A 24817-nucleotide genomic window follows, 5' to 3' on the forward strand; every position below is an offset into this window, starting at 1 on the left:
CTGACCCCAACTGTGAGAGCTGACAATGACAGTGTTACTGATTCAGAGGCTGCTTTCTAGAGAGACTTTATTTGCACAAGACTGAAACTTGGTATCTAGATAAGTACAAATTACATTGCGCATTTATTCCCTCCTATAATACTTATAAATCTAGTTTTTACAAAACTATGTGTTTGACTTTTGTTTTGGTGACTGTACATTCCAGAAATACAAATTAATTTTCTTGGTGGCTGTTAATGGATGTAGGTACAGTACTGTGAAATATGCATGTAAATTATTTGTACTGATTATTTTGAGTTCTCTTTTTATATAACTTCATTCTTTGAGTAATCTTGTACAATATGATTAAAACTCTTATTATACAAATCCTTTTTTATTTCAGAAGTCTGACATTACGTGCTCTGGTTCAGAACCAAAGTGAATATTGAAGAAAACCTCCATGGTTTTTAGATAGTTGGGCTAAAATATATCATTAATTTTTGCTGGAATAGTAATTTTGACATTATTCTAAGAGCTGGTCTGCTTTCTCACTCATGTCCAGTCTATAAATGTAGAAATACATCTCTGTACATCTCTCTGTATTTTAACACATACCTTCATTGCTCTTTCCCCATACATGTTGGGTGTATTTTTGGGGACACTACATAGGGGTTTGTCCAGGTACTTCATGAACATCCAATAGAAGATGGAGGTGTCCCATGCCATGTAGGTTTGTGTTTGTTTATTTTCACTTTCAAGTTGGCTTCTACATTCATAAGTTAAGTTCTGTTAACTATTTTAAAAATATTTGCAATGTGCCTGTCAGCAAAGTCAAATCTCTAACATTTTGTTTATCAGGTATTTGACGTATGTGTGCAGCAGTGAAACTATTACCAAATGAAGGCAGTAAACATGTCCACACTCCCAAGAGCTCCTTTGAACTCAAGTGTCCCTTCTCGCCTCTCGGTGGAGCTATTTGAGGATGTGGTTGAGGGTTTCTAAAGATGATTCCCTGTGACAGATACACTGCTAATGTCTTTGAGGTTCCTCATTATCTCCAATATCTTTTCAGATCCTCCACACTCTGATTCTCCTTATCCATCCTGGGTCTGATGTTTATGAACTTCTGTGGAAGCTTCTTCTTCTTGTTGTTGCCTGGGATGTTTCCAGTTTCCTCTTGTTTGTCTGGAGGACCATCCGTTCTGTGAGTATTACTAAAGTACCTGACAGTGTCCTTTTAATCACACCTAACAGGAATTTTTATAGTCACTGGACATTTTATTTGCCTGCCTGGGCCAGAATCCAGGAGTCTTTTCTTTGTTTCCTTTTAGATTACTAACTTGAACAGAAATTAGTTTTGAAATGGAAATTTGTTGCAAAATCTTTATAGTAAGAACTCATTGAGCAAGACAACAGTATATTCTCAATGAGACAATGGCAATTCATAAAATCTTCTCTTCAATAACAAAACAGGAAGGTTAAGTATTTGGTGAGCCCATCTATCTCTCCACCTGCCCCTGCCTGTGTGTTGGGTGACAGGGGACAGGGAAGCTCAGTGTTCCTGAGCAAGTGTGAAGTTAAGGGAACATCTGTGGTTTTCTGTTTGCCCTCCATGTATGCATTCTTCTATTGCCACATTAGTGCCACTGGAGCTTCAACACTGTGATGATGCTCCAATATCTTGGCAAGGTTAGGGGCTGGCCTCAGTCTCTGATCATCACTTAAAGTTTTGAATGAAGAAAATATGTGTTAAGGGTCAGGGAAATGTGTCTACATGGTATTACAGTGGAGACCTGCCTGGGTTTTACTGAGTTATTACTCCTCAGATGATGACTTGTGTCTGAGTCAAGAAGCACGTTCGCTTCTTGAAAATGGTCGCTGTCCGTCCTGCTGCTGCATGTGCTTTTATTACAGCCATTGCTCACTTTCATTCTCATCTGATGTCCATTTGTTTTTAGTGGTCTTGACAAATCTTATGACCTCATATGTTACAATTGCTTATCAATTCAACAGTCAACTCTGTAAAAGATTTCAGAAAACCTTTCAGTGAATGAAAGGGGTGCATCTTAACCTTAGTATAAAGATTTTGCCTTTTTCTTTTAGTTTTCTCCTCTCTGTCTCTCTCTCTCTTTTGAAGATTATACAACAATCCAGGTTCTGGACTTAAGTGTGGATGTTTGGTTTGACAAAAAAAAAAAAATTAGATAAATGATGCATTACAACAACATATTATGAAAATAATATAGTTCAGTGTTGTTAAATATGAATATGCATTATGAAAATTGAATAGAGTGGTGATTATTTAATAGAATGTAAACAGATCTTTTGTTCTAAAATAAGTTATTTACCATTGTGCTATCAGAAATGGTGAGTGAAAGACCATGCCTTAAGTAGGAAATTCTGATTTTTCCTGATTTTTAATCATACTGTTATGCTGAACCAAAATGATAATTGTGATTTCAATGATTACTGTTTTGATAGTTTATTAGAAATTATAGATTTACTAATTATATGTTTTGACTTCAGATTTATTGTTTCTTCCTCTCCTAGGTAAAGCCTCCTGCATCTCAAGGTAAGATATTAGGGTTTAGTTTCCTTTGTAATATTTTCTCAATACAAGGATTCGATATGGATTTTAATTCAACTAAGAGTAAACACAATGACTTCTGATGTCTAACTGACTTCTCAACTCTTGAAAATTTTACTCCTGCGATGGTGTCTAAATGACATCGTAGAGGAAGTTGGCATCTATTGAGCTAAGAGGCCAGGAGGGTCACAGGAGTATGGAGACTAGGATGAGTTTAATTTTGCATAGCAACATTTAGGAAGCAGGTGATGAGAAGTCTAATGTTCGGAGTGAGTCCCTTACATGAGCTGGCTCTTGGTGAAAAGTAAAGATGCTGAAACACTACTTGAGCCTGTCAGGACCCTCCAGGCTGAGGGAGGGATGCAGATGTAGCCAGGCAGTGTGTGTCACAGCAGAGGGGAAACCATGGGCTGTGACTTAGACGTGAAGGGAGCCATTCATGGCAGTGGGGACTTAATGGAGGTGATTCAGCCTGAGGATGATGCTTTCTGTGCAGGCTTCACAGACTCTGCTGACTTAGTGGGGCTATGCGTGGTGGGCAGGGTGGCTGCCTGGTGCTCAGTAGGCCCTCAAGGGCTGCTGTTGGTGACAGTTGATGCAGAAGGGCTGGTGCTGAGAAGAGGGATCTCAGCATCAGAGCATCCCCACTGGGCAGAGAGAAGACGCGTGTGTGCTGTGTGGTCAGATGAGGGACTTAGATGCCCGAGAGAGGAGTCTGGTTCTGAGGGCTGCGTTCTAGAGCTTCACACGTGGAGTCGCCTGTGACTGGCTGTTTCACATGTACTGCTTTCCTGAAGCAGTGATGGTAACATTCTCATCCTGGTGACGGAAAAGCTTGTCATTTAGGGCCTGTGTGTTATCCAGGTCCTCCAGTGACTAGGTGGGGAAGCCCACATGGTACCAAAGCTTTTAATTCCAGTGACCTTGTCCTTCAGGGCCCCCAGCATGGTTTTCATGAAAGACGATCTGCCAGGCAGCAGGAAGACACTGGAAGCCTGTGCAGGCCCAGTCAAGGCGACGTTTTGAACTTGCCTTCTGTGGTGCTGCAGATAGGGCCTGGCTGTGGGGTGAACCTGCGTGGGATAAGAGTTCTATTTTTTTTTAAAGCAGGGGCATGTTTACTTACCTTAGTATTTGGAGGGGAGAATGTTAAGGGGACAGGATGCTTGGTTTTTCTTTTTCATCTCTGGTGATGTCAGAAGTATTTGAATGAATTTTCTAAGAATGGTGCTTATAGCTGGGAGGGAATTTAGGGGAAGACTTTTTATTGTGTTTCTGCATCTTTGAAAAAAATTAAACTAGGAATCTCAATGATCTCACATTTAGAATGCCACTAAGATTTGCTTCCTTTAGGCACAGTAGTAAAGCTAAAAATTTAATTATACTCATAGTGCCAGCCAGATATGTCTCTACTGTTAATAAATCATGATAATTCTATTCTACTGGGTTTTCTTGCCAATATGAGAAATTGCTTTATCTCCTTTTAGTTACTTTAAAGCAGATGACTGAGCAGATCAAGAATTTGGAGAACGAAAAGAGAGAACTTGCAGAAAATATATCTGCTTGTGTGCAGAAGGTATCCTGGTCCTTTTGCTTTTTTTTTTTTTTTTTGTGATTTCACCTTCAGTTCCTCCCCCCTCTGGTAGTTCAGTTATTTGGCTCTCTTTTCCTTTATCCTACTGTCCTGTTCCATATGTTCCATAAGAGGTCTAGGTTCAAAGCAAGTGTCCTAGATAAAAAAAGTAAAACCAAAAAAAAAAAAAAAAAAAACAAAAAACAAAAAACAAATTTCTTCTGTAGAGCACAGGGAACTCTACTTGATGTCTTGTAATCTATAATGAAAAAGAATGTGAAGACAAACATAGGTGTATATATATATGTGTGACTGAAACATGCTGTACACCAGAAAATTGACACATTGTAACTGATTATATTTCAGTAAAAAAAATAAAGCAAGTGTCGTAGATGTAAAGCACCACTTTCTGTATTAGTGGAAGGGGTCACACACAAGACAGGTTCAGCTAGCAGTGTAATTAGTATTTGTAATTCTGTTTCCTTCATTACATTTTTGCATAGACCAACAATGCAATGAAATGCTTAGAGGAGACCATCAGGCAAAAGAAGATGCCCTCTGAGAAAGCACTGAAGTTTAAGGTATGAACCTCTTCTCTTGTTAGATTACATTCTGAAAACAGAAATGAAAGTAATGAGTAATTGTTACTAATTCAATGTTTCCTTGAAGGAGAACTTGAAAACCATTGAGAGGGTGAATGAACATTTGAATGACGTTCAGATTGCTCGAGCTAAGCTGCAGGCAGTGAGGGACCAGAATGCCAAGAGTCCACACTTGGTAAGAGCTGCCACATTGACCATAGCCGGGCTTCTGAGGCTTTTTGTGCCCTGGGCGAGGTGTGCGCTCCCGCTTCTCCTGCTTTTGGCCACAGCAGAGTGTGAGAGCCCAGGAGCGGAACCTCTCTGTGAACAATGACCCAAAATTTTATGGACTAAAACCTTCGTGACTTTTCCTATTTCAGAGACTAGGAAATATGTCTTATTTTCACAACTTAGAGAGTTTTCTCACCACTCACACTGCCCTCCAAGATACACAGAAGATGCCAGGAAATACCTGAGAGGTGAAGGAAGTTACTAGACTAGGTGCACAGCTCCTTGCCCTGTTGATGTTAAACAGAGAACTTTCCATGTGAATTTGGGTAAACTTTGTTTATATTTTACCAGGGACACTCATTTGTGAGCTCTTTGACATGAGCAGTTTCCCACCCTTGCTTCCCCCTGTCATCCAGTCATGCCCTCCATTGTCCAGTGAGGAGGAATCCTGTGGAGGCGAGGAAATATCTGCGCCTGGAGGTCTCTTTTTTCTGCATTTCTTTATGGGCTTGACATTTGTCCTTGGCTCAACCTGGATCAGCTTCCATCACAGGAAACTTAGGGGTAGTTGTGGATACTGGCTGAGAAGGGACAGGATTCCAAAAGGGTTGAAGAGAAGCAACTGCCCATCAGAACAATCCAAGACTTTCTGGAAGAGATTGGCAGGCTAGCAGTGGAAGAGGACCAGCTGAAGAAGGAAATGCAAGAAGCAGGGGGTCAGAACGAGCTGCTAGGACGCCCAGTGCTAGAACTTGAAGGAAGAGGCACTGTCTGCTGTAAACTCTAAAATGGAGCAATGTCTTCAGCCCCAAACCAAAATTCAGGGAAAGTCCCAGATGCTTTCAAGCATGTGTAAGGGAACGTATAACACTTGCTTTCCTTTCTTTGTAAAATGTGTATGTTCAGAATCATTTCACTGCCTTAATATCTTCTGGAGAGAATGCTCTCCAAAGTCTTTGGACATGCACCAGGGCTAATATATTTATTTTCCATTGTTTGTTTTGCAGTTAACAAAATACTTTGTTTTTGGGAAAAAAAAAGTTACACTTTTTAAGCATATCACCCTGAGTTTTCATTGAAATCTTAGTACATACTTTATTTGTGTCCTGTGTGAAGATACTGGAAAAAGGAACATCTCCAGAGAACTTGAAAGGTACTGTTTCAATGAACACTTCAGGAATTTGAGGTAAATGCCTCCAGTTGCAGCAGGATTTCCACTGTACACATTAGCTTTCACAAGGAACAACAATCTCATGTTTTAGAAGATTATATGTTGATATCTATTCAAATTATTTTTCTTGGGAATTTAGTCATCAATGAGAATGTTTTAGGTTGAAATTGCCCTTAATAAATCTCACGTCTGTGAAGCCACAGTGAAACCTGAAGAAATGCATGTGCAGAAGGACGTTCAGCTCAGCAGCAAGAAGAGAGTAAGGAATGTTACTCACCCCCAGAGATGCTTAGCTCAGAGAACCGAGCATCAGTGTGTCAGAGTTTAATTGTGCTGTAACGCACGGAAAGCAGATGGCCTGTCTTAGCTGATTCCAAGCGTACGATTCCTCTCGTGTTAAGTATGTTCACATTGCTGTAGATCAGTACTTCTTGAATGTCTTCTCATATCTATCTTACAGCCAGGTGTTTCGAAGACCAGATCTGAGGGTTCGATGCAGCGAGCTGTGACAACTGGAGACTGCAGCCTGGAAGGTATGTTGCTTGTTGGGAAGAAAACCTTACATACAGGCTTCCTGGGAGATGTTGTGGCTTCAGATCTAGACCCCTAGAATAAAATAAATATAATTAAGAGAGTCAAATAATTTATTGGTTTTTTTTTTGTTTTCCAGTGCAAATAACAGTTAAGTTTACACTATACTGTAGTCTATTAAGTGAGCAATACCACTGTGTCTAAAAACCCCAATGTTCATAACTTAATGAAAATACTCTTTATTACTAAAAACTGCTAGCCATCATTGGAGCCTTTAGTGAGGTGTAATCTTTTTGTTGGTGGATGGTCTTTTTTTTTAACTTTTTTTTTTTATTGAGTTACAGTCATTTTGGTGGATGGTTTTGAATTAATGTTGGTGGCTGCTGACTGGTCATTGTGGCAGTTGCTGAAGATCGGTGTGGCTTTTGCAATTTCTTAACATAAGACCACAGTGAAGTTTGTGACAGGATTCTCTCTTCCTTTCAGGAACAAGTCCTCTGTCGCAGGCAATTTGACACATTTTACACACAGTAGAACTTCTTTCCAAATTGGAGTCAGTCCTCTCAATCCCTGTGGTAATTTATCAGCTAAGTTCATACGCTCTTCTAAGTCCTTTGTTATTTCAACCTTCTTCACAGCATTTTCACCAGTAGATTCCATCTCAAGAAACCAATTTCTTTGCTTGTCCATAAGAAGCAGCTCCTCATTCATGCACATTTTATCATGAGGTTGCAGCCAATCAGTCATATCTTCAGGCTCCACTTGTAACTCTAGTTCTGCTATTTTCAGCACATCTGCAGCTCCATCCTGCACTGAAGTCTTGAGCCCCTCAAAGTCACACATCAGGATTGGAATCAATTCCTTCCAAACCCCAGTTCATGTTGATATTTTGACTTCTTCCCATGAATAACGAATGTTCTTAATGGCATGTAAAATGGTGAATCCTTTCCAGAAAATTTTCCATTCATTTGCCCAGACCCATCAGTGGTGTCACTGTCTATGGCAGCTAAAGCCTTCCAAAATGTATTTCTTAAATAATAAGACTTGAAAGTCATAATTACTCCTGATCCATGGGCTGCAGAATGGATGTCGTGTTAAGCATGGAAACAGCATTCATCTCATGCATCTCCATCAGAGCTCCTGGATGACTTGTGCATTGTCCATGAGCAGTAATATTTTGAAAGAAATTTTTTGTGTGTGTGTGTTGTTTTGTTTTGTTTTCTGAGCAGTAGGTCTCAACAATGGGCTAAAATATTCATGTTGTAAATAGATGTGCTGTCATTCAGGCTTTGTTCTATTTATAGAGCACAGAGTAGATTTCACTTGATTCTCATGGGACATAGGATTTTCATAATGTTAAATGAATATTGGTTTCGTTAGCCGCTAACGGGAAATTCAGCCTTTCCATTGAAGCCTTGATGCCAAGCGCTGACTTCTCTCCAGCTGTGATGGTGCTGGGTGGCCTCCCTGTGCACTTCTCTGCATTGAAAACCTGTTGTTTAGTGCAGCCACCTTCATTAGCTGTCTTAGCTTCATCTCCTGGAGCACTTGCAGCAGCCTCTGGGTCAGCTCTTCCCAACTTACCTTGCACAGGTATGCAGTGGAGATGGAATCTTGCCTTAAACTTCATGGGCCAACCCCTGCTGGCTTCACACTTTTCTTCTGAAGCCTCTTCACCTCTCTCAGGGTTTATAGAATTGCTGAGAATTAGGAACTTCCGCTGGATTAGGCTTTGCCTTAAAGGAAAGTCATGCCTGTTTTAATTAAAATGATAAAGAACGAAATATTTCAGAAACTACCAAAATGTGACACAGAGATAAGAAATGAGCAAATGCTGCCAGAAAAAAATGTCACCAATGGAATTGCCGTACTCAGGGTTGTTACAAATCTTCAATTGTTTAAAAATATGCACTACCAGGGAGGGCAATAAAATGAAACATGCCTGTAATAGCAATGAATTTGCACTGGGAAGGTAAAAAGGGGATTCCTGCCTTCAGAATTCTCTCCTTTCTCCACTCCCCAGCACGGCCAAGCTCTTGAGTGCACACGTGCACACACAAAGCCAGTTGTTTTATGTTTATAGAGGGTAAAAAGAAAATGCAAGACCACCATGCTGCATCGGGATCTCTGAAAGAACGTGAGGAAGACGGTTTCCAAAGGCAGGTGAAGAAAGTATGCGTCCTTGATGAAATCAGTGGACAGGGAACTATGGACACTGAAGGGTAAGACATTCCCGTGTTAATTATGACAATGTGTGAATGAATGTGTGGAGTTATGTGGATATTGTAATATGTTTCAGAATACTTACTACCATATTTTCGTTACCATATTCGATCAGTACAGATGTGCATTTATTTTTCAACCTTGATTTCTGTTATCTGCTGCTTCTGTTCATTCTAACTGGTTACCAGAGTCTTGTTTGTATTTAGTTTGAGATTTTAGCGGGTTCTTGGACCAGATTTAGTCACTTCATTATCTGGATCCCTCTAGGTCCATTTCTATTGTCCTTAGGTTTCAACCACATCAAAGTGTCATGACCTGCCATGTGTCTATCATTTTTAATAAACTCTAGACATTGGGTAGAAAATAGAGAAAGCTTGAGGCCTCGTGTGAGGTTAACTTGCTGCAGAGAAGGTGGGCATTACAGCTGGCAGGTGGTCAGGGCGCCAGCAGCGCTACATCCTGTTAACCCGGTTAGCAGCTGAGATCAGTCAGTGCAGCCAGCCCTCGTGAGGCCCGTGTGTCTCCTGTCCACCTTTGTTTCTGGCATGTAGCTCTCACGGATCCCAGCTAAGTCCTGGGGGTCTTTCTAGGGATCACCTTCGCTGACGGACCATGAGCTCCAGCTGCCTGACTGCGGTGCCCGTGCGTAGGGGGCACCGGCTGCCGGGCTGCTCTGCATCTCAGTGGTTTCCTCTGCAGTTACCGGGTGAACCCCGGGGAAGGTGGGCCCAGTCCTGGGCTTTCTTCTTCTCCATCTTGGCCTCATGTCCCTTTCTGGATTGTTAGCAATTTGTTACATTTGATCATGGATTTCATAATTTGTCCAGAGTTTCCTGTCATTCTCAGGGAGAGGTCATGGACATCACACCCATTAACCCGCTTTCAAAAACAAACATTTCCTTATATTTCCTAAAGGATCAGGTTTTGCTCCAGGTTTTGACTGAAATCTGGGCTCTCTGTGGAAGAAATCAAACAAGTCATGAAGGCTTGCTTTACCCTAATGTGTTTGGTTGTGGTGAGTTGGTCAGACCCTGATTCCCACGTTGAAACACAGTGAGCTGGCGCTGTCCCAGGCACAGGAGCCTGAGCCTGGTGGGGGGAGGGGGCGCAGAGCACACCTCACGTGGGCTTTTCCTGTGTGTTTACTTTATGCACAAATGAGTAGGGGTGGGGACGCTGAAGGGAAGCCCAGATACCAAACACTTGCCAGAGGCCTGAGTGTAGTTATTTCATATTTATTAGTGGGGGTACTTTAATTCTTTCCTGTGTGTTTATCAGCCTGAGCATTTATGGGGAAGGGCGAAAGGAACATGGAATTCTTCCCTTCCAGTTTCTGGGAGGGAAACTGGCAGAATTTCAGAGTTTCTTTCCCCTCTCAGGAAGGTGGACATGAACGGAAGTGAGCTAGTGGGAAAGCAGCAGCTGTTGGCAGCGAAGGAGAAGGCAGAATTGGCTGAAGAGGAGAGAAGATGGTACAAGTGAGTTCAGCTCCTCCGCACATGCGGCTTTGAAAACACCTGTTGGATTTTTTGAAAACTTTTCTAAAATGTTTAGACACAATATCATAAACCGACCCAAACAAAAGACATTTGTATACATGGCTTCACACAGGAGGAAAAGTGTTAAGTTTTACACATGTTAAGTTAAACGTTTAACTTTAAAAAGTATTAAGTTACTAAGAATTTCCTGGTCCCCAGTGCTGGCCAGACTGAGAGGAGAGACGGTTCACAGAGATGTTTCTGAAGGTGCTATAAACCGTTGTCTCCCTGAGGATAGCAGTTTAGTGTAGCGTCAGTAGGACCAACACACATTCCCGTGCTGCTGGGGAGACCCAGGGGTAAGAAGTAGGGTCAGGATGTAAGGAAAGGAAGAATCAAGCTCTGATGAAAGACGCTCAGCACAGGACACGTGAGGGAAATGCTGAGAACGGGAGGGGGAGTTGTGTCAGCGCAGAACCGGGCAGGCGTTCAGTAACAGTGACGGGAGGAGTGGCTGCAGCGACAGCTTTGCACCTGCCGTGCTTCTGCAGCCGTGTGCAGTGTGTCTTGAGCGGTGAGATGATGTGTGTGAGTGTGCAGTGCAGATAACCTGGACTGGGGCAGGTTATTTAACAGCATACCCAGCATTGTGTCTTCTCTGATGGAACAATTTGTAACTCATAGGATAAGACTTGAAGAATGTCACGGGCAAATGCGGGAAGCAGAGATCACTTGGAGACACCAGGTAACCTGCCTTCCTCCTGACACAGAGTCCTCAGCACCTGATGCAGACAGTTATTGTGGCCCTGAGAACCCCTTGCCATGGGGTGTTTCTTGATGTGTTGACTTTTTCAGGTCACTCTTGCCGAGAAGAAGGCCCAAGACAGCTCGGTAAGAATTTGTTTCCTTCCTTACATTTGTGCACAGTCGGCCACAACTGAACGTGGATGTTTTTCTCCCACAGCTCAGGGCTCAGGAGCTGGAGAGGGAAATCTCTGAATTGAGAAGGGAAAACTCTGACCTGAGAAGGGAAAACTCCTCTGAGCTGAGAAGGGAAAACTCCTCTGAGCTGAGAAGGGAAGTTGCCCACCTGAAACAGAGGTACAGAATTTTGACACATTTTTACGGGTGTTTTGAGATTTTTAAGGACTGGTTGTTTTGTGCCTAGTAGAGGAATTGGTGGTGTAATTTGTATTGAAGCCATTCTTTATCTTTAAGATTGGATGCAATCTGCAGATGGAGGCAGGCAGAGGAATACATGAGGCAGGAGCCCACCCCAGGAGGACCGTACAGGCTGCACCCTCCCCTGAGAGGTAAGGAGCGCACTGTGAAGTGCGGCAGCTCCATTTCTGCAGCAGGAGCCGCCCAGTGGGCTGCTTGTCCCCATGGGTAGTTGTCGGGTTTCCTGGACACCACACCACACACTCACTGTGGGGAACAGGTTCACAGCTGGGTGACAAGATGCTGTTTTCTTTACATGCCACCAGCCAGCAGGGCTCTGTCCCCTGTGAGCGGTGGAGCTCACGCCCCTCCAGGGACTGCGGGCCACCCCCAAGTCTCTTGGATGCCTGGCGTGGCTGGCATGGCTGGTTTCTGTGCACTAGAAGACATGAGCGTCAGCCCTCTCTTCCCGCCTGGACACGGTTTTGAAGGCTGAATTTTCTTCTCATTTCAGGAAAATAACATGGATGACGTTTTAGAATGAAGGCAGTATGTCATAACGAGAAAAACATTTTTCTTCATTTGCCTTGGTGGATAAATATTCTATTCAAGATCTGCTTTAAGGCAGCAGGCATTTCTTCACTAATTTTGCAGGTCCCTTCGTTCTTATAAAAAAGCTTGCACAGTGACCTAGAGTAGCCAGGTAGTAAGTGACATGACTACGTAGCCTCCCTCTCCCAGAGTTAACGTGTAACTCTAAAGTCTCCCACCAGCTACTCCATGTAACTCACCATTCTTTTGCTGATTATTACAACATGAGTCATTGAGGCCACTTCTTTCATAAATGTTTACGTGACATCTGGTCACTTATACAAGACATGCGCTGTCAGAGAGAAGGCTTTTAACAGTTTACAGACAGGCTGAGGAGGAAGAGGTTGAGCTCACAGTCAGGGGTTGTTGATACTCTTCCTACGAAAGACCCTTCTTACTTTAATGTATAATCTGCATACAGACTGATTTGCCCTGAAGTGTGCTGTGAGTCCACTGTGTAAGTGTTGGTTGACAGGGATCTGAGCCTTGAGACCCCATCCAGGGTGATTAGCTATGAAAACACCTGAATCAAGGCCCTGTGGTGTCCTCGTCATGGGACAGGGGTCCAGTCTCCCCTCGTCCTCGTGGTCAACTGAGGTGTGAGGGAGACCTGCGGCCTCTGTGAAGAGCCCGGGGCACGGGCGGGAGTGAGAGCTCCTGGAGGAGGGCACGGAGGGCTCGGCTCGTGCTTCCCCCACACGGCAACTTCAGATAGAATCCGCCTTCAGCGCTGCTCTCCCTTTACAGCTTCAGGGCCGGGTGGCACCCCTGTTAGGAATGGCACAGCCTTTCCGGCAAAGGAGGCAGAGGAAACCAAAGTAAGTAATTTTACTCAGTTGTGTTCCAGTGGTCATTTTGTATTGAATAATCTCTGGAACTAGCATTTTCCTTTTGAACAAACCATTCCTGGCTTTGCCTGTGGATTGGGAATTAGGGGATAAGTATGCCCAGGCATCACAGTGAAGTTTGCTGACATTATTTTATCCCCAAAGCCTCCTGAGCAGCCCAGGCTGCAGGCAGGCCCAGGGCTGAAGGAGTGGATGCAGGGTAGCTGCCAATTGGGCACCCAGTACAGGGGAGGGTGAACGGTGCCGAAGACTGCTGCGTTGGGTTTCGGCTCCTGTCGGTGTTGGCGCTTTTGTCTGTCATCCAACCCAGCCCTCCCTTCTGTCCCGCAGGTCACCCCGTGGGCCGGAGGGCCCCAACCTTTCCGAGAACCAGCCTGCGTGGCCTGTCCCGGGTGTGGCCCGTCGTCGCCGAGCTGGACACCTGCACCTGGTCCCACTTGGTGCCCTGTGCAGCCTTGCCCCCTACCGCCAGCTGCTCCGCTCGGTAAGAGGAAAGCATAGTCCTCTGTTTCTTCCTTGAGTCACTGCAGAAGAAGGGCAGATCGCTCTCCGGGGCTTCCCGGTGCACGGGCGGCCCTGACTGGGCTCACGGCCGTGTCCCTCTGGTCCCTTAGCAGACGCACTTGATGGACCGCGTCTTCCCCGTCCTGCCCTGGGGAGGGAGGTGGCTCTTGTAGAGGGAAAGAGGGTCCTCTGACGGAGGGCAGACGTGTCGGTTCTGCACACGGGCCTTCAACAGACACCACGTCCCGGGCTCCCTGGAGGACAAGCCCGCCCCTGTCACTGTCTGCAGCGAGGGTAGCCCTGACCTTCCACAGCCGATGATCGGTTATGGAAGAAACACCCGAACCCGGGGCCTGTGGTCTCTTCAGTCAAGGGTCCTGAGACCTGTCTCCCACTCGGTCTGATGTGAGACTTAGTGTGATACGGGGAAGAAGGCCTCAAAGATCTTTTGCGCTTCAGCAAACTAACATGTTTTGTAAGGCAGTGAACCGTGAAAGACTGTTTTGTATTTTATTTTATCTGTGCCGAGAAGCTAGTTGACTCGGGGAAGGACATAGGTTAGTGGTAAATAGAATGCTTGCTTAGCATGCCGAATTCCGTGTGCTCATTCCCGGTACCTCCATTTAAAAACAGAAGAAAAGAAAAAACCAAAACAAGAGCAAACTTCAAATGTTAGAAACACATAGTGCGCAAACCCAACTTCCATATCCATTCTTTCTACGTGTTTTCCTCTTACTGCTTGGTTTGAAATATATCCCAACCGTGACTTAAGCCTTTTTTTCAGAAAATGCTCTAACTCTTTGAAAGTCTCTTCTGCCACTTTTGTTTTGACACATCCACGAACGGAGATAGACGCACATGGTGGTTTTAATATACATTCGTGAATATTCTCATTAATGTACCTGTAACTACATTTTACAGATGGTGTGTCAGTGCAGCACTTTCCAGAAGAGGGAGGAAGAGAATCTTGCTGGGATGAGGTACTGTCTCTTGTTGTTCATGTCCTTGCGTGGCTATATAAGTACCAGGGGATTCTGAGACATAAGCCGGGGGTTGGTGTGAGTGTGCATTTTCACGTTTGCACCTGCTGATGAGAATTTCTGACTTATGTTTTGAACTTACAATTTAGGATGTGATTCTGTGCTTAATGCCGTAGGACTGGATAATGCACTTGTGTTCATTTTCCAGACTCACCTAGTGAAACCAGTGTCTGTATGGGCATTCTTTTTTTCAGGGTCTTTCCCTTACAGTTCATTAGAGGATATTGAAAAGAAATTCATCCCTGGGAAAGTTAGGTGTATCTTGGAGTTGGTTCTTGTTTTAGCCGTCCTCACTTGAAATTAATTAAGTGACGTTTCATTTTCAAGGCAGCATGTTTTGTCTTCCCATTCCACCGCCAGTAACAGTGGTCTAGTTTCCTTAATGCCTTACGCTGTTTCCCACCTGCTCCTTTTACTCAGGCTGCCCTTCCCCAAAGCCCCTCCACATCCCCTCTCTGCGCTGGCTCTCTCTTTTACGAAACAGTGCGGTCTTCCCAGCGTTCCCTGAGCTGTCCACGTGCAGCGGACTCTCCTGTCCTTTGTGGCGTTACTGTACCCGTTCACCTCAGTTGCAGAGCTGTTGAAACTTTTCTGTGCTGACTTGTTTTCATGGATCCTGTGCCTCTGGCAGAACAGAGAGGAGAATCTGCCTTTTATTTGTACCGCCAGCTTCTCCCAGGATAGGGCTTATGTTCTGATAGCTTCGGTAAATAACTCTTGTCTACCTGACTGACTGACTGACTGACCAAGCGTATGCACATGATGGTTTCTGAAGTTCGGTTCTTGTTTTATCTTGTTTTGTGTTCCTAGGAAGGGGCGGCTGAGCCCGAAATCAGAAAACCGGAATACGCTAGTGGGGCTGTAGGAATGGCTCCGCAGGAGCTGACAGATCATAACACACTGACCTCAGATGGTGGAGCACACGGAGCTTATTATACACTGGGTAAGTTAGTGAACGTGGCTGGCATTTCTTGTTCTCTGTGCCTAGAAACTAGTGTGCTCTGGGGGGAAGGGTGTATGTAGCTCAGCAGTAGAGAGAATACGGGCTTAGCATGCAGGAGTTCCTGGGGTCAGTATCCAGTTCCTCCAAGAAACGAGTGTGATACGGGGAAGGAAGGAAGGAAGGAAGGCGCAAAGGTTTTGTTTCGCTTCAGCAGTGTCTTCGCAGGAAAGCCTAATCCTCCATCCTTTTCTGTGGTGTTTAGCCGACGTGGGACCTGGCCCGGCTCCGGTGTGGCCCGGCAGCGCTCTCCCACCTGCGGCGGCCCCGGAGGCCCAGGTAAGTGGCGTGGTCATGCTCTGTTGGACCTCGTCCTGGGAAAGGTGATCTTCCCGTTTTCCCGGCAGCCGTTCCTGGCCTCGTCTGCAGTTTGTGTGTCCTGTGACGGGTCTGGCGTGGCGTGTCGCTGCCTTTTTCAGACTCAAAACTCTTGCCCAGGAGCCAGTGGGCTGCTTCTCCCGGGAGCCCGTCGCCTTGGCTGGTGCCTGCAGGAGCCATGAGGGAGTGCTTAGGAGCCGGGGCCCGCAGACTTTGACTGTGGGTTTCTCGAAACAGCGTGAGGAGGGTGAGCCCTCGCTCCACACTGACTTCTCCTGGCTCGGCTGACTCCTTCCTGACCTCCTGCACCTGGGGTTGCTCCTGGGTCACTGAGACGGATTTCTGTGTCGTCGTTCTTTTGACTGGTTTCCCGGCTCAGGCCAGGTGATTCTCCTGTTTAGAATGTCCATTCAGATCCTGGTAACTGGAAAGGGGGCAAAGCCCTCCCTCCAGCTTTGTACGGTGTGCTTCGTGCAACTTTGAGTCTTCCTGGGTGTGGTAAACGTCACAGCCCGTCACTGTCTTTTCTCGGGAGGTAAGTGTGTCTTGGCCGCTGCCTCCAGTTGTACTCTGGGCAGAGAAGCCTGGCTCTCGGAGATGGTGCGCTTGTAGTAGGGAATAGAGGCTGGAAGGGAAAGAGCCCGCAGTGGAAATGCCTCCTTCCCTGCGGGGGAATTCCGATGCGCACCAGAGTGCGTACGTTGTGTTTGTCCCCCACCCTGCGCCGGGTCGGGCCTGCCCTGGAAGCTGTCAGAGCTGCTCGTCGGTCTCATGGCACACCGTGGGGTCTTGCGCACGAGCTGGTACAGTCCCTTTGGTGTCAGATGTGGGGTTGAGACTCCCCACGTCACTCTCCTCCCGTAGCACGCAGGTAGGGTGCGTTCCGTAGCGAACGTGAAATCCAGACGTCCCTGAGGATAGGGATGATTGTAGCGGAGCCTGACTCCCTTCTGAGGACAGCCTTGTCCCCTCAGGAGCCCTTGGCCAGCTCCGCCGCAGGACTCCGGGATGCCCAGCTCCCCAGGGCTCTTTGCGCCCAGGGGCAGCCCCTGCGGGGCGGAGGAGGGCCCTTTGTGAGGAGGGGGCAGCGAGGGCCCGGCAGGGTCCTGCAGGCGGAGCCCTGCAGGCAGAGCCCTGCAGGCAGAGCGGCGGCCCAGGTGCGGCTCTGCTTGCTCGTGTGGAGAATGAGCTCTTCACGTCCGTCCCGTCTCCGTGTTCCTGGTCTGCGCTGGGCAAGCTTGCGTGGAGCTGGGGAAGGTGGCGGGGAGGGCCGTCCCGCCCGCCCAGAGCAGAGCGGCTGGCTGTTGGGAAGGCGCTAGTTTGCCCGTGTGCTGGAAGCTCTGTGTGCAGCCTCTCGGGCAGGAGGACCCTTGGCTTCCTCCACTTGGAGACAGCTGTGTCGACGTACGGCCTCAGGGTCATGTCCCCATTTCCTCGTGTGTGGCCCAGGCTGCAGGCAGGCCCCAGAGGGCTGGGCGGAGCGTGTGGCGCAGTGCTGCTCTCTGGGCACCCGGTTGAGTGGAGGGTGCCCGGTGCCGACCGCTGCTGCGTTGGTTTTCGGCTCTTGCCTGTTTGGGCCCTTTTTGTCTGTCATCCAACCCAGGTCTCCCTTCTGTCCCGCAGATCACCCCGTGGGCCGGAGGGCCCCAACCTTTCCGAGGACCAGCCTGCGTGGCCTGCCCCGTGAGCGGCCCGTCGTCGCCCATCTGGGCACCTGCACCTGTTCCCCCTTCGTGTCCTGTGCAGCCTGACCAGTCCCCGCTAGCTGTCCCGCCCGGTAAGAGGAAAGCAGAGTCCTTTGTTTCTTCCTTGATTCACTGCAGAAGAAGGGCAGATCGCTCTCCGGGGCTTCCCGGTGCACGGGCGGCCCTGACTGGGCTCACGGCCGTGTCCCTCTGGTCCCTTAGCAGACGCACTTGATGGGCCGCGTCTTCCCCGTCCTGCCCTGGGGAGGGAGGTGGCTCTTGTAGAGGGAAAGAGGGTCCTCTGACGGAGGGCAGACGTGTCGGTTCTGCACACGGGCCTTCAACAGACACCATGTCCCGGGCTCCCTGGAGGAGAAGCCCGCCCCTGTCGCTGTCTGCAGCGAGGGTAGCCCTGACCTTCCACAGCCGATGATCAGTTATGGAAGAAACACCCGATCCCGTGGCCTGTGGTCTCTCCAGTCAAGGGTCCTGAGACCTGTCTCCCACTCGGTGTAATGAGAGCAATTGTCATACGTGGAAAGAAGGCTCAAAGTTTTTTTGCTGGAGTATTGTTAACTCTGAAAAGCCTAATCCTCCATATTTTGTGTGGTTTTTTTTCCGATGCAGAACCTCGTGCAGCTGCGGTGTTCCCTGGTAGCTCCCGCCCGTCTAGGCGACCACACAGGCCCTGATAATTTGGGAGATCGTGCTGGGTGGAATTCTTTCTGGGATATGTATTCTTTTTGTTTTTGCAGCAGCCTCTTCTGGCCTCGTCTGCATACTGTGTGTTCTGTTACGGGTCTGGCATGTCTTTTTGTTTTCAAATTCAATCTCTTGCCCAGGGTCCATTGGCTTTTCCTCTCAGCCAGTCACCTTGAGTGTTGCTTGCAAAAGGCATCAGCGAGGGACTGCATGAGGGCTGAGTACCTCAGGCTTTAACTGTGTGTTTCTTAAAATAGCATAAGAATGGTGAGCCCTTGCTCCATACTGACTTCTCCTGGCTCGGCTAACTCTTTTTTACCTCCTTCTCTTGTGATTGCTCCTGGGTCACTGAGACCGGTTCATGTTGTCATTCTTGAATGGTTTCCTGATTCAGGCTGGGGGATTCTCCTCTGTAGAATGCCCATTGAATTACTTGTAACTGAAAACTGAGTAAAGCCACCCCTCCAGCCTTACACCGTGTGGTTTGTGCAACTTTGAGTCTTCCTGAGTGTGGTAAATATCACAGCCCATCATTGTCTCTTCTGGGGAGGTAAAGGTGCCTTCCCCGCTGCCTCCAGTTGTATTCTTGGGCAGAAAAGCCTGATTCTCTGAGATGGTGCATTTGTAGTAGGGAATAGAGGCTGGCAGGGAAAGAGCCCACAGTGAAAATGCCTACTTCCCCGCAGGACCAATTTGCACCACAGTCCTGGCATCATGTTCTCCATCCCGCGCTGGGTCGGTTCTGCCCTGGAAGCTGTCAGAGCTGCTTCTCTGTCTCATCACACACCGTGGGATTTTCCACATGAGCTAAAATCCCGTTGGTGTTATTTGCAGGATTGAGACTTCCCCCTTCCCTTTCCCATAGGGCAAACGTAGTGTGCTTTTCCTAGCGAAATTAAAATCCAGACATTCCTGAGAATAAGGATGATTGTAGCGGAGACTGACTCCCTTCTGAGGACAGCCTTGTCCCCTCAGAATCACTTTGCCAGCTCCCCCACAGGACTGCGGGATGCCCAGCTCCTCAGAGCTCATTGCGCCCAGGGGCAGCTCCTGCATGGCAGAGGAGGGCCCTTTGTGAGCAGGGAGTAGAGAGGGTCTGGCAGGGTCCTGCAGACAGAGCAAGCACCCAGGTGCGGCTCTGATTCTATGTGTGGGAAACCAGGCCTTCATTTCCTTTCTTTCTCTGTTTCTGGTTCATGCAGACCATGCTTCTGTGGAGCTGGGGAAGGTGTCAGGGTGGGTTGTCCTGCACAGAGAGGCTTCCTGTTTGGGAGGTCCTACTTTATCAATTTGTTGGAACCTCTGTGCATCATCTCAGGCAGGACTCTCGCCTTCCTCCACTTACAGACACCGGCGGCGTCGTGTGGCAACAGTGTTTTATCCCCAAGGTCGAGTGTGTGGCCCTGTGCTGCTGTCTGGGCACCCGATGGACGGGAGGGTGCCCGGTGCTGACAGCTGCTGCATTGAGTTTCAAGTTCTGTAGGTGTTGTTCCTTTTGTCTATCATCGAACACAGCTCCCTCTCCTGTTCTGCAGGTCACTGTGGAGTCCCGATGTCCCGGTTCTTGGGCAGGATCATTTGGTGTGTCTTGCCCGATGGGACACCCAGCATCATTACTCAGAGGGTACTCGTCACCGCCACCCCCACCTCTGTTGTGGCCAATTTGGTCTCAGCCACCACCACCCCCACCACCACCAGTTACAGCAGTCGGTAAGATGAGAGCATGTGCTTCTGTTCCCTTGTCGAGTCTTTGCAGAAGGGGAGATGGCACTCCAGGGCCTTGCGATGCCTGAGGAAATCTGACTTGGGACATTGTGACATATGTCTAGCTTCCCAGCACACACATGTGATGGACTGTGTCATTTCCCCGTCCTGACCTGGGAAGCAGGTGTCTCTTGTGTAGAACAGAAGAGACTTTTGACAGAATATCAAGTGAATTTGAAGTCCCAGTTTGGCAGATGTGCCTCTTGCATGGACCATGTGATGTGCTCTGTGAGGGGTGAAGCACAGCCCTAACTTCAGGGGCTCACGGGGTTGCCTCGAGGGGTGAGGGAGCGAGTGAGGGAGAGAGACATTCACAACAGACAGCTTGTCACCATAGCAGATGTGCCCGTGCAGGGCCTCAGAGTGCAGAAGAGGGACACGTGAGCCACACAGGAGTGAATAGGAGGGTGTGGAGGGGAAGAAAGAAATTGAGGGACTGCCCAGTGGGCGTTTGTTGGGTTCACTCAGATGGATCTGGAAGGTCACTCCCGGCAGGGCGGGCAGTGGGCAGTTCAGGTGGGCCATGTGAATGCAGCGTGAGGTCCACTCAGAGCCACGTGTGTGTGCAGGGGACTCAGTGCAGCCATGCACGTATCCCCTTCAGAACCCAGTCCCTCTAGAAAGCCCTCAGTTCACAACCTCATGTAAAGATGATTGTTCTCTTGAGTTTCTGAAAGTTCTGGGTCTGGATGAAATCTCTGGGTATCAGAGAAACTGAAATTTAGCTTGTTTTTTTCAGGGTATTTTGTGTGGCTGAAGTTTTCTTTTGCCCCAGTGATTTGAAAAGTGCAGGCAGGATTTAGATCAGCTGAGCAGGTGCCTTGCCCTTCAGCATGAGGCAGGTTCTTTGGGGGAAGTCGGGGGTGATCAGGAGACCCCCTGTAGGACCCCTGTCCCCACACCCCTGCTCCCTCCTGTCACCATGCCCACTGTCAGCTTGGCATCTCCACATTTATGTCACAAGATCCAACTTCTGATTCTTTGAGTTCTTGCAGTTCATCCCCTAACACCAAGACTCAGTGGGGCCCCCACAGGGTCTCAGCATTCTTGTCTGTGAGCCGGGGGGTAATGCTGGTCCCTGACATCATTGTGAGGAGGGTTGGGTCAAGCAAACACATTGTTTTGCAAAATGACTGGGACATACTTCTCACTCAGCATTCTCATGGTTTAAAAGAAAGTGTCTGCACACAGAATCATCAAAAGAGACCTCAGGAAGTCCATTAAATTAAACTGAAGATATAAGAGCTCAGGCCCAGAGCTTACCATTCTCTGCTTTAAAGATAAGGCGAAAGGCCCCTTTCTTCTATTAAATCTTAGGTCCTACTAGTTAAAGAAGGAAATACAACAGTGAGAATGTGCACATTTTGAGATCTGTGTCTGAGATGTGAAAACAATTATTTTCATTCTGTATAGACACAGAGATGCACACACAGATTACAGTGTCCGTCAGAGGCCATACATACATTAGAGAAGACAAAATCAAGAAAAAATAAGATCCTACTAAAATAAATAACTCTTTTTGCCTTACAGCACAGTCAGTTTGGCAACTGAAGGGGCCCCTGAGCTGTGACAATGATGTGCGTAGAGATGTCGGAGGTGCATTACGGCCCGAATGTTTCCCTGCTCCATCCTGCCCCCTCCGCTGTTCTCTCCTATTGTCACCCCTAATGAAATTGTCACAGTTCTCTCTGTGTCAGTGTCTGCTTCCTGGAGGACCAGTGGTCACACTCTCTTGAGGGCACGCAGTGATTCACAGGCACACAACTCACAAACCAGCAGGAACTAAGATGACAGGGCAGACGCAAGGTTACCCCTTCAGGGCAGCAGTGACCGCAGGGGCCCCGGGGCTCCTCCTGGGTAGTGGGTACAGCCTGTGTCTAGATCTAGTGATGGCTGTGCTGCTTCAGTCTGTAAACACTCACTGGGCATGTGGGGCCTGTCAGTCACAGGGGTGTCCGGTCGTGAGCTAGATGACCAGAATGAAGTGGCCGTGTCTCATGGTGAGGAACGGATGAGGTGCAGGAGGGGGCCATGGGCGTCCAGCGAGAGGCCCTGCACTGACCAGGCCCATGCCCCCGCCCCGTGTCAGCTGCCCGGCAGCCCCAGCTCCAGGCAGACCCTGAGGGGGGCTGAGGGCGGCAGTGCTCTCAGTGGGCCCCATGAGCGCCCTTCATCCTCCCACAGCCTCCTGACTCTGAGGTGGGTGGGGCAGGGTCAGTGGGTGGGGCGCCACCACTGCCAGGGAGGTGTTGGGTATAAAAAGAGTCCACTCCACTCTGCGCTAGCTGTCCCTGGAGCCCACGGGGCCCTCCCTCCTTCCAGGTGGGGGAGGCAGCCAGCCCTGCAGCAGCTCTGGGGTCCAGGCTGGGCCACAGACAGGTCAAGGTGAGACTGCTGTGCTGCCCGGGAAGTGGGGGGAACAGCGATGCAGCAGTAAATGCCAGCAGGAGTAGCTCTGTAACCGGGATCCTCCACTGTGAGCAGGGCTGGGGTTGGAACATCACTGTGAGGGTGGGAGGGCTGGGAGAGATGTGGCCCTGTGGCCCTGGACAGGGCTAGACCTGAGCTCAGGGCCTGACGGCCTAGGGGAGAGTCAGAGAAAGACACATGCAGGGAGAGACTGTGTGTGAGTGAGAGAAAAGTGGGGGTCAAGTCCTAAAGAGGGACAGGAGGTGACAAGAGAGGGACACCAAGTAGGGGGAAGCAGAGAGAAGAGGAGGCAGGAAGGAAAGAGGGAGCCAGCCCAGGGTGCGTGGTGGGGGACGATGGGCCAGGGTGACTGGGAAGGGGAGTTGGCCCATCCTTCACCAAGCCCTGCATCTGCCACTGTTAGGGCCGCAGGGACCAGCAGCCCGCTCAGCTAGACAGGCACCACTGGTTCTCAGGACGGGGCTGAGAGCCACGCCTAGGGCCCTCCGGCCATTTCCCAGGTAAGGAGGACCAGGAGGGCTCTCCCCAGCACCACAGTGGCACCATCTCTAGCTTCACAGAGACCCTGTGAGCAGGCACCTTCCCATTCCCGTTCCACAGAAGGGAAACAGAGGCTCAGCCAGCCAGCCGACTTGGCCCTGTCTGCAGGGTTATTCACTTTCCCGATGCTTCTTTCCCAGGCAGGCAAGTGCCCCTGTCCTAAGAAGGGGGCCTGTGACAAGCCCGAAGGCTTGGGTCCCACCCGAGTGCCCTCTGGGGCTGGGTGACCTGGGCAGGTCTCTTCCCCTCCTTGGGCCTAAACTGTATGACCAGGGGCCCTTCTCCCCATCTTCCTGGGAAGTGGGACCCCAGCAGGGCCATCGCTCCAGGCCTCCCAGGCCCCTGGGTGGTTGTGGGGTGATCTCTGGCTCTCGGGGGAATTCCTTTCTGGGCAGGGCGATGGCTCATGTGCGCTCACCACTTGTTACGGGGTCACATCTTGCTATTTCCGTCTGGAATGGGACTTACCTACCATAGAGCCTAAGACTTGGTTTTCCACGTTTTTCTAAATTGGCCCTTGTGCAGAAGAGCAGCTTCCCTGGCCGGGGTGACGGACCCAGTCCTGGTGAGGAGGCCCTTCCTACTCCCCTCACCTCACTGCTGCTGGTCACCCCCAAACTCCAGAGCCATGCTCACCCCCTTGGATTCCCTGTTCCCCCCTCCCCATGCCAAGCCCAGCCTCTCCCCCTGCCCCAGAGACCCCTTCTCCTGAGGGAAGTTGTGGGGTCCTTAGGGTCAGGACTCCAAGCCCTGTGTCACGGCAGGGAACACCCCAGCTGATTGGTGACAGGCCTGGAAGCAAGGGTGGGGCCCTGAGCCCCCACGGGCTGTGTGGCCTTGGTCAGGTCACAGCCTCTCAGCCCAGCATCACAGCCTCGCACACCCCTCCAGGCCCACGTGCCTGAGATGTCACTCAGTCATACACACAGGCTCCAGCCCCACTCCCCACCCCCATGCAGGCACATGGAGGGCACACATGCACACACAGGGACAAGTACACACATACAGGAACATACACACATGCACGGGGACACACACACAGGCTCATCCCCCAGCCACCAGGATGCCACTTCATTATCTTACATGTCGCTGCTGCAATAAAAAAATTAAAGCATGAATATTCAAATGGTAAATGCTGGAGAGGGTGTGGAAAACAGTGAACCCTTGTACACTGTTGGTGGGAATGTAGTTTGGTACAGCAATTATGGAAAATGGTATGGAGATTCCTCAAAAAACTAAAAATATACTTACTATATGATACAATAATCCCACTCCTGGGCATATATCCAAAGGGAACCTTAGTACAGAAAGACACCTGCACCCCAATGTTCATAGCACTATTTACAATAGCCAAGACATGGAAACAGCTTAAATGTCCACCAACAGATGACTGGATACAGAAGCCATGTCATATGTATACAATGGAATACTACTCAGCCATAAAAAATAATATGCCATTTGCAGCAACATGGATGGCCCTGAAAAACGTCATTCTAAGTAAGCCAGAAGGAAAGAAAAACATATGACAACACTCATGTGGAATCTAAAAGAAATTAAAAATAGAAAACAAACTTATGGTTACCAGAGGGGAACGGGGTGGGAAGGGATGCACTGGGAGTTCGAGATTTGCAGATAGTGACTGGTAAATATAGAGCAACAAGTTTATACTACACAGCACAGGGAACCATAGTATCTTGTAGTAGCTCATGGTGAGAAAGGACATGAAAATGAATACACATATGTTCATGTATGACTGAAGCGTTGTGCTGTACACCAGAAATTGACACATTGTAAACTGACTATACTTCAATAAAATAAAAATTTAAAAACCTGAACATTTAAAACGACCCTTGAGAGAAATGGCCCCATCTCACCAAAGG

The 24817-nt window shown here is 48.4% G+C and overlaps 1 protein-coding gene and 1 long non-coding RNA gene across 2 annotated transcripts; both read left to right on the top strand.

The window, feature by feature from the left end:
- The first annotated feature begins 4802 nt into the window (after positions 1-4802).
- On the top strand, positions 4803-8860 carry LOC141574323 (uncharacterized). Its single transcript, XR_012501223.1, has 4 exons — positions 4803-4916; positions 5959-6137; positions 6583-6655; positions 8737-8860. It is a non-coding gene; the product is annotated as an uncharacterized LOC141574323 (long non-coding RNA).
- A 1406-nt stretch (positions 8861-10266) lies between these two features.
- Positions 10267-21652, top strand: LOC141574400 (uncharacterized). The gene is made up of 13 exons (XM_074349954.1): positions 10267-10354; positions 11039-11099; positions 11210-11245; positions 11319-11455; positions 11573-11667; positions 12854-12924; positions 13285-13438; positions 14380-14438; positions 15309-15441; positions 15704-15777; positions 17440-17593; positions 19739-19913; positions 21498-21652. The coding sequence occupies exons 2-13, from the start codon at positions 11067-11069 to the stop codon at positions 21535-21537; spliced, it is 1161 nt and encodes a 386-aa protein (XP_074206055.1). The 5' UTR covers positions 10267-10354; positions 11039-11066; the 3' UTR covers positions 21538-21652.
- Positions 21653-24817: the final 3165 nt, after the last annotated feature.

This window comes from Camelus bactrianus, chromosome 21 (genome assembly GCF_048773025.1).
Source record: "Camelus bactrianus isolate YW-2024 breed Bactrian camel chromosome 21, ASM4877302v1, whole genome shotgun sequence".
Taxonomy (NCBI): domain Eukaryota; kingdom Metazoa; phylum Chordata; class Mammalia; order Artiodactyla; family Camelidae; genus Camelus; species Camelus bactrianus.